This window comes from Phaseolus vulgaris, chromosome 3, assembly GCF_051622355.1.
Source record: "Phaseolus vulgaris cultivar YP4 chromosome 3, ASM5162235v1, whole genome shotgun sequence".
NCBI classification, from domain to species: domain Eukaryota; kingdom Viridiplantae; phylum Streptophyta; class Magnoliopsida; order Fabales; family Fabaceae; genus Phaseolus; species Phaseolus vulgaris.
This window is the reverse complement of record NC_143500.1, coordinates 41566583-41577197: the sequence shown is the minus strand read 5'-3', so window position 1 is coordinate 41577197 and position 10615 is coordinate 41566583. Positions and strand designations below refer to the sequence as shown.

The window sequence follows — 10615 nt, the reverse complement described above, 5'->3', positions numbered from 1 at the left end:
GTCTCTAACTTTAGTTACTATTTAATGATTTTCTTGTAGTGAAATAAACCTTTTGAATTTAATGAAGATTAAAAAAATGTATGTTATTTTGCTGAGATTTTAGAATAAACCTTTATAATTTAACGAAGGTTAAAAGGACTTTTTGAAATAAACTTTTTGAAATTTAATGAGGTAACACTTGGAACTTAATGAAGGTTAAAAAACTTCAGTTAATTAAATCAATTCTTAGAGTTACGTTAACCTCCATTGCATAACTTATTTTAAAGTTTTTTTTCTTGTAATGATTAAACTCCATTTATAAAAATATGAAATTTTTTTCAAACTTTGTTTTCTTTTTATTGTGTTATGCAATATTGAGACACTTACACCTCTAATATAAATATCGGAATGGAAAAATAATTATATTTATTAGTAAATATTAATATAAAAAAAACATCAACATGTTATGCGTATTATGTTAATAATTTCCTATAAGATACAAATGATTTAACATTAAGATAACGCATCAAATTGATAACTATAATAACATAATTATTATTAATAATAATAAGTTATTAAAAAAAAATAAGTAGAAGAATATTAAAATGCAAAGTGTGAAGGAAGAGTGTATATATAAATATTAAAGTGTTTATGCTTGCGTAGCGATTATGTTTTTGTTTGATTAATTTCTACTATATCCAACATATCAATAGCGTATTTTTTAAGAAAAGTGCTTAATTTCACAATTTTTTTTAATTATTTTGACAAAATAAAATCACAATGTTATGATCGGTATTAAGAAATTTGTTAATTTATTAATTAGTGATATGAATTATATTTTAGTTATATATTAAATAGATAATTTAGAAGCTAATTTCTTAATGTATTTTAAAATTTTGACCTTTTCAATTTGTTTATTCTAACTTTATTTATAGGATATTTTTATTGCTGTTGCATTATCAAAAGTAAAAAAAAAGAAAGGAGATGGTGAATTTTGTAGATCAATTGAATTTGAATCTTGATAAGTATATATTATTCCTTATCAAATTTTTAATTCTTTTTCTTTCCCTCTATGAGTGGATTTTAAAGAGAGATGTTATTTGTATATAGTAGTTGGCGTATTTAGATTTCCCAATTGGTTGTTGAAAGTGCTGAGAAAATTTAAGTCATGTAGGTAGTTAATAATGACATCTACATAATGATTTGATTGTTAAATGTGTGTGAATGTTATAGTGTAATATGTATATAAGATAGGATATATACATATTTACATATATGAAAATAGATTAGAATATATGTTAATTATATTAGATATTATTATTGTTTTAAAGAAATTTAAATGGTGTTTTGAATTAATGGGAAGGATAAGGTTGTTATTTCTTTAGTTTTTTTTATCTTAAATTGAAGAATATTGTTTTAGTTTTTTTTTATCTTAAATTGAAGAATATTGTTTTTGGGTTGAGTATCGTTTAAGCGATATTATATTGTTTAGGTAACACTCAAGTGATATGTAATAATTATACTAATCGTTTAACATTATTCAATTCATAGTGTGGATGATGAAGCGATGGAGGGTATGGCTCAAGTGACCGATTGTAGGTTGAGCGAAAGAGAAGTTGAGACAACTCTCTTCTATGAAAAACTTGGAGATTCATGCATATGTGTTAAGGTACTTAAGTGAGGGATGATCACTCAATTGCCAGTGAAGAAGTGGTCGAATGTTTTAAAACTTGTTAGAGGATTACCAACACATGTACAACACTTAAGCATTGACAGGATGCTCAAGTGATGAGCACTCAAGAGACAAGTTGGCATTGGAGTGAGGAGAGTACATAATTGAATTCTACTTGTAAGTCTCATCTCACTTAAGTGAAAAATGGTTGTTCAAATATACATATATGAGATTATATACCGTAATATATTTACTTTTATTATATGTTGTGTGACGAGTACCCTCTCTGAAGTGATATGTGTGGAGAAATGTACAAAATTCATTAAATAATTAAAAATATGTTGATTTATAATACATATTAAGATCTTAGGTTGTGAAAAACTAAAGAGCATACATATATCATATTTAGATAAGTATTTGTATGAAGTGTCTTGGATTAAAAAAAAGTTAGTTATATGTATAAAGTACCTTGAATTAGAATAAGTATATGGAGAATGTGTTTAATATTAGTGTATCTTTTAAAAAATGTATCTATATACCTATATAAAAAAGAACAATCTCCTCGTAACCATTTTTTGTTGTACACATTTACTTTCCCATTTTATTTTTATACCAATATTTTATTTTATTATTTTGGAAATATATAATAAGAGATTTTTTTGGCATTCCTGTAATTTTTTTATATTCACTTTTATTTTTCTATTTCTATCATCTAAAAACCAAACTTAACTACCTTAGAAATTCACGTTCTCACTAATGTTTAAAAAATGAAAATTATGATTGCAAAATGTGTGAAAAAATTGAATGGTAAAAATAGTGACATCTGAATAATTTAGAGAAGAAATGTACATCTAATCCTAATTATTTTATTTCACATCCAATTTTTTTGTTTGTTTTTTATAAAATTAATATGGTATAAACATCCAATTTTAACAATAGAAGAGAGATAGAAATATATAAGAAAAGAAAAACAAAATAGATCTTAAAATTAATTCATTTAATGATTCTTTTTAGAATTTTAACTTTTCAAATTATTTTTAAAAAAAATTATTTTATTAAAAAATTATAACAGATGAGCTCATCTCTTTTAAAAAAAATCATAAATTATCAATTTTATAAGTTCTTATAACAAATAATTATAATACATACTAATATATAAATAAATTGTGTAGTTGGATTTTACTAAATAATTATAATTATTAAATAATAAATTTTGTTATTATAATAATTAATTAATATTATAAATTAAAATATAATTTTTAAATATATATAATCATGATTAAGTTATTATCATATATATATATATATATATAACTATTAAGTTAGTTATATTTTCATCATAATATATGAATAGAGGTAGATATACAAGATTTCTGTGTTTTTTTTTATATTTATATTTATTAAAATGAATTATAAATTTATACCGAAAGTGTGCCAGTAATAATATTTTTATTCAATATTTAATATTAAATATAACTATATAAATAAATAAAAAATATGATCCTATTTTGACTAGTATGTATTGTTTGATGATTATATTCTCCTTGTTAACATATAGTTGTTTAATTTGGTGAGCAATGAATTAAATATTATACATATCACAACATGAAAACAAATAATATTAGAGACAGTAAAGTCAGAAAATAGTGAATTGAATAAAAAAAGAGCTTTAATGTGAATTGAATAAAAAAAAAGAGTTTTAATGTGTAAAAAAAAGCTTTAAACGGTGGATAATCTAAAAATGAAAATAAAAAAATAGGAAGATAGTAGTATTAGAAAGAAGTAGGTTGTTGCAGAGAAAAAATAGAAAAGAAAAAGTCTGAATCCTACACGTATCCTCTTGCATGTCACCAAAATAGAACTCTCTCTTTCCCACACCACACCTCTCCTTCATTACCTCTCTTTTCCCTCAATCACTCCCTTCTCTCTCTCTTTCTCTCTCACACACACAACACAACGCAACACATCCAAACCTTCAGGCATGGCGGACCAATATCCTAGGCCGGCCCAAGCCCAGGCCCAAACACCCTCCCTCTCCGCCGCTTTCCTCCGAAAGCTCCAAGACCGGGCCCCCAACTCTGCCCACCTGGGCGGCATCCTCACCCTTCTCGTAACCGCCTCCGTCTTTCTCCTCCTGGCGGGACTCACCCTCACAGGCGCCGTTCTCGGCCTCATCTTTTTCACGCCTCTCATCATCGTCTCAAGCCCCGTGTGGGTTCCAGCTTCCATCCTCTTATTCGTAATCACCGCAGGCTTCTTCTCCGCCTGTGGATTCGTGGTTGCACTTGTCGCCGCCTTGTCCTGGATGTACCGCTACTTCAGAGGGCTGCACCCACCCGGTTCCGACCAGGTCGACTATGCCCGGAGCCGCATATACGACACCGCCAGCCACGTCAAAGACTGCGCCAGAGAATACGGCGGCTATTTGCAGAGCAAGGTCAAGGATGCAGCCCCCGGCGCGTGAGGGACCCACCCGATTACCATCCGAATACGGTGTGTAACTGTGTAACTCAACTATCTTAACTTTTGCTATTCTTATGGTGCTGTCTGTGATGTGTTTGTTCCCTCCACGTGTATCTTTAGCTTCATCTGAGTGAGAATCACCCGCCACGTGTCTGTTTCCGTCTGTCATTGTCGGTTATCCTTTTCCTTCCGTTTTAGAATTCTCAATGCAAAATGTAGTTGTTAGTTATAAACTTGTAATTTTGGTCTCTTGTTGCTTTTACTTTCATGAAAAGTTGAAAACAATGAAAATAAAGAGATATAGAAATTAATTGGAAGGAATGTGTATGATCACAGTTTTCTTTCCATTGCTAGGATAAAACTCTCTTTTTATATGTTGATGGAATTTATAATTATTAGTTACTTCAAGCTAATCATTATTCAACAAAAACATCAATTACAGATTTTATCGAAAACAGATGTGGTATAAATTGGCATGAATTGAAAGCAACCTTCGAAACTTTTTCATTGTTTTTTATATTATTAATATTTTCTAATATGTCACTAGATTTTGAATTAATTAATGGCATGTGCATATCAATTTTTACACCAGCATAGTCTCTCATATTTGAGGTAAGATGATTACATCTAATATTAAGAATATCATATTCATATCATTAATAAATTTTGAATATTAACAATAATTTTTTATTTCCATCAGAGCTAAAAAATATTTAATCCAGAATACATAATAAAATTTTATAGAATGGTAAAGAGAAATAGAAAATGGAAGAGAGAGAATGAAAGTATAGGAAAATATTTTTAAAAAATGATGATATTCACATAAAAAAATCTGCACATCAAGTAAAATTAAATGTTCTAGTAATGTCCCATAAAAACTGTTTTGATGGTGTCCCCAATCATGACATTGGAGCCAAGATTTCACATAACTTATTATGGTGACGTTGTATAATTATGTGTCATATTGATGATCATAATAATATGTAATTAAAATACTAAAAAAAAAATCTTACTTTTCAAAATTAAACGATCTGAAAAACTCAATATTATATTTACCAATCAAGTAGTTTCTACTTTTATTATTTTATTTTTAATAATATATTTTATCTCCCTATTTTCTTCCACTATCAAACACTATGCACAAACATATGCACATTTCAACCTCGAAGCTACAATATTGGCACTTTGAGGATTTTAAAATTCGATAAGTTTTGTATTCTTTAATTATTTCATTTTCAAAGGGTCTTTGTTGTATCTGGGAGTTTGTGAAACATACTGTGCATAAGTTTTTAAATGTACCTGTTACAACCTTGTTTGTATTTTTAGTTAGTGTTTATATCTCATTCCGTAATGGTACTCATTAAACTCGTGTTAACTTTAATGTCAGATAAAAATATATTTTAAACTTGTCCTAATCTTAATTAACTAGCACAAACAAACACATACGTAAGAGTGAAACACATTCTCAATAACGAAAAGAGGTTAGATTTGCATAATATAGTATGTTAAAAAAAGAAATTAATGTCTAGTTTGATTAATTAGTTTAGAGGCTTTTTCTTTTTTTTAATCTGATTTGGCCTTTTAAAAAATCTGACATGATTTATTAATTTATTTAGAAATCCTTTTCCAATTTCAACATACAAATAAGTTAATAATCTAGGTTGATATAGTCCTACAACGTAAACTTAGCAAAATATAATATACATATAAATTTTAATATATTTAAATAAATAAACAAATCACCCCATTTAGATTATTATGTTTTTATTAGTTTAGGCTTAGTGTATTAAATAGGTGTTTTTAATAGTCTAAGCCTGGAACTTTTACTAAATAAGTAAATTAAGACTTCGAATGAGTGAGGTCATATTTGCCTTCATGCATATGGGATACTAAACATGTGTGTCCATTTGTATTTCATAAATAAAAATAGTTACCCCTACCAAACTGTCAAAATGGATTTTCTCCATTAACAAAAATAATTCTTAAAACAGTTTTAAGTTGGATGAAAAATAATTATAATTTAAATTGAAGCAAACTATTTTTATCTTGGTATCTTTCAACTTATAAGATTAGCTGGACTCTGGTTTGTAAACATATATACCAACTAATTTATAAAATATTAATTATATTTTAAAAATCTATATATTTTAATAAAAATATTTATTAGATCATATGTATGTATTATGACTTATACATGAAATAATTATATTTAAAATTAAAAATAATTTCATTGATATAATTCAAATTTTAAAAGTACATTTTTTAAACTTTTTTAAAGAAATTTAATCGATTGAAATGATTCGTAAACTTAAGATTGGGTCGGACTAAATAAATATGGGTTTAATTATACCAACTAAACCGAAGTTTATTAGGTGGGCCATGAAACTAGTCCGCTTAACATTTCTATATACAAATGAATATATATATATATTAAAAAAATAAAAACCAATTTTAGATAAAAAGTAATTTGTTGTTATAATGATTAAATTAAAAATTATTTTAGAAAATAACAAAATTATTTATTTTTAAAATAATTTTTATTATTGATAAATAATTTATAAATTAGTATCTAATTAGCTATAAGGTTTTTGTTACTAGAATTTGAGTAATTGATATTTAAAACTTTGATAGTTAATAGATACTAATTTAAAAAATATTTATCAATAATAAAAATTAATTTAAAAATTAATAATTTTTTTAATTTTTAAAATAATTTTTAGTTTAATTATTATAATAATTAATTATTTTTGTCTTTAAAATTGATTTTTATTCAATAATTTTCTTGTAATAATATTATAGAACAAGTTTTCATTTTTATTTTCTCTCTCTATATAGTTTTTTTTTCGCATGCAATTACATGGATCCATTGTCCTATTATAACTTAAATGTAGAAGTGTGGAAACATGTCAACTTAAGGCTTTTTCTTCATTCACCCCGTTATTACCAACTGTACTCCCATACACACGCCACCCTTGTCATCACTATGCCATTTTCATTGTATTGTTCTATCATGTATATTTTGAAAATTTTATTTTGGAAAGCTGGTCTTGGAACACAGTTTATGTGTTTTAAAAAATTTGTTTTGAAAAAGTCGTTCTAGAATTATAATGTGTGTTTTGGAAAATTTATTAAAAAAATTATTTTGGAAAGTGTATTTAATGTGTTTTGAAAAGTATGTTTTTAAATTTTTATTATAATATTTCAATTTTTTAATTTAAAAATCATATTCTAAAAATTTAAAAAGTTTTTTGTTTTAAAAAATTTCCAAAATAAATAATCCATAAATAATTTTTACAAAAATATAATTTTAAAAAGTATGCGAGTGCAATTAAAAAATTACAGGCATAAAAAAGAAAAGTCTCAACCTAAGTTATAAGCTTTAAAGGAGTTGAGACCATTTAATTCCCGTGAGTCATGAAATCTTATATCTGATTTAGATTGCTAATATAAATTAAATTTTTTTAAATTTGAACAATTAAACTTGTCAATGACGTTTCTTTATCTGTTTTAAAAAAGTTATCAATTTTTTCATCAAAATATTCAATAATTCAAATACAGATAAAGAATAGAAGTATATATTAACATAATATAATACAGTCATTTTCATATTTAAAAGGGTTACACGTGGCAATGTTTGGTAATAACAGTAATCATAAGAATATTATATTATTATTATTATTATTAGCTGAATCTAAAAGCAATATTCACAACTACACAGTAGTGTCAAAGTTTTGAACATTTGACTTATCTATGACTATGACTGCTGAATGGGTCAGACACAAGTTAAAGTCAACTACCGTGTTTTAAACTTCATATTTTTATTAATGTTTTTTATATTATGATTATAAATCACGTGACCGATTCAACCTAAAGTTTCAAAAGTAAGGTTCAAATTAAATGATAAATTGAATACCTTGTATATTAGAAGATCTACAGCTTAAACAGGAGTTCATTGAATACAAAACAATCAAAAAAAAAAAAAAATCCTTAAACAAAATATTGAAGAGTTGAATTTGTAAAAGTTAAAAGTCAACGTCACTTGAAACTGGAAAATAAAACCAATTTTGTTTGCGCATTTATTCTGAGAATAGATAGTTTAATTTATTATATTATTATGTAAATATGTTTGACAATTTCGCAAAATTTATCTTAAGATTTGATTTGAATTATAAGTTATAATAATTTTTTTAACTTAACATTTTAACTAAAATTCAAATAAAAATTAATACTTTGACACGAAAAATACCCATCTTACAATTCATTATAATGTTATAATAATATATCAAGATTTTAAGTAAATAAATAAATAAAATTAAAATATTACTATTTTAAATTGTCAAATGAATTTTATTTGAATTGTCAAAATATCACCACCCAATTCAAATATACACTGCCAATAAGAATAAAAAAACACTTTTTCTAAGTTATATTTTTGAGAAAAAGTTATACAATAGAAAGTATAAATCGTAGCAATTTTTCTTTTAATTTCTAATAAGTTTTACATTAAGGTACAATTTTTATGATTTTTTTCGAATTTATTTAGAAGAAATTTTGTTTATAAATACAAATTTAGTCTTTATTATTTATACTAAAAGTTGGGATTACAAATATAACATTAATTTTTTATTTAAATTTTGGTCATATATTAATTCTTTAAAATTAAAGGTGAAATCTTATTAAAAAAAGTAATTAAGTCAAAGTAATCTTACAATAAAATTAGTTAAAATATTATAATTTATAACTTTCATTTTTTATATAAATAATTATTACAATTATAACTTTTATTATTAAGTAAAAATAGAACAACATTTAGTAAACTTCAATTTCAATGAAAGATAAAAAATTTGTTGCACTTGTTTATCAATGATGATTTCATTTATTATCAAAGAGATTTATACTCAATTAAACTTGTTAGTAATATTTTTTTATTTTTTATTTTGAATTCAAAAGCCAATGAAAATGAGAAAGTTGTTAAACAACATGTAAAAAAATATCTATAAATTTATTATCTTTAAATTTTTGGTAAGAAGTAAAGTCAGGTAATGTTATAAAAAAATTCTTATTTAATTATTTATATTTGTTTAAAGTAAACTAAATTTGTATGTTGATTTTTAAATGAACGATGGTTTTTTAATTAAACTCTAGAGATTGAATTGGGTTAAGTTTTTTTCTGGAATTAAGAGTTGATGTACAATATTTTGATAGATGATAGAATCGTGATTTTATTAGTCATACCATTAGGTAGTATTTAAGTTATAATACAAGTATAAATATGTAAAAAGATGAAAATTGGTTTTGGGACAATATTTGTGTGCAATTTGCTAATTTATTTTTTATTTTTTTATATATATTGTTTAAGTGTCAAGTAAATGTTTGAGTTACTTAAGCGATTGGAATACATGAACTTAACTTTATCGCTCAAGGTTTAAATGATAATGTTTTTTTGTCTCTCAAATTATGATTTGCAGCTCACGCAAAAGAGGTATTGAAGTAATTATCTCTCATCTCAAGCTTTCGTCGTTTAAGTGACAGGTGATCACTCAATTGGTAAATAGTTGAACTTTTTGTGGTGTTTTGAAACTTCTTAGCTCACACACCAAGTCATGTTGTTCGAGCATATAGTGAAACTTGAACAATTGTTAATTCTCTTTCCTTTAAAGTTGGTCATTCAAGCAATAATAGAATGCTCAAGTAGGAGAGGTTAAACCAATTATCTCTAATCCATAACTAGTATCTCTTAAACAATATTAGTTCGTTTAAGTGATATGATTGGTAACTCGAGTCACACAGTTCTACAACTTAAGTGGTTAGTTTTCCCTAATTTAGTGAAGACATATATATTCGAGCGTGATAATATCTTTTATACAATATAATATTGTTTCAGTGAAGTACCTGTAATGTAGTGATATGATATGTTGATGACGTGGTGTTTATAAATTGAAATTGTTGATATATAATATTTTGTGTATGTAAATACAAGTTGTAATCAAAGATATAGTACTAAGATTTTGATGTGGAGTGAATATTAAATGTTTAAATTGTATTATATTCTAAATTTTTATTAACATAATAAGTAGAATTTCCATATTAAACTCAAACTAATATTGTTTTGTAAAACAAAATACAATTTAACTAAAAAATTGTCTCATTTAATCATTGAATAGAAATTAAGATATGCATATATTTTGAGTCAAATTTGGTTTGAATTGGTGATAATTTCAAAAGTTTTTGGAATGAGTTGATACTTTTTTTGAAGCATCACTAGATTAAATAAATTCTAAGTTTCTTTGAGAATTTTTATTTTTTATATAAATTATTTAATGAATTTAATTATATTTTTATAATGGAGCATAGTGAATTCTCACTACAAGAAATTTCACATAATATATTGTTCTCGAATAAAATAATTATGGTTTATAAAGTTTTAGTTTATCTTAATTTTATATAAATATATTTATTTTAATGTTATATTATGATTTTAATTGTTCTCTTCGATGAGAA

General features: G+C 24.8%; 1 protein-coding gene across 1 annotated transcript; it reads left to right on the top strand.

Annotated features, from left to right (window-relative positions):
* The first annotated feature begins 3465 nt into the window (after positions 1 to 3465).
* On the top strand, positions 3466 to 4431 carry LOC137807655 (Oleosin family protein). Its single transcript, XM_068608395.2, has one exon. The coding sequence runs from the start codon at positions 3633 to 3635 to the stop codon at positions 4113 to 4115; it is 483 nt and encodes a 160-aa protein (XP_068464496.1). The 5' UTR covers positions 3466 to 3632; the 3' UTR covers positions 4116 to 4431.
* The last annotated feature ends 6184 nt before the right edge of the window (positions 4432 to 10615 follow it).

Excerpts from the sequence above, each read along its gene's own strand:
- LOC137807655 (XM_068608395.2), top strand. The coding sequence starts at position 3,633 with ATGGCGGACCAATATCCTAGGCCGGCCCAAGCCCAGGCCCAAACACCC.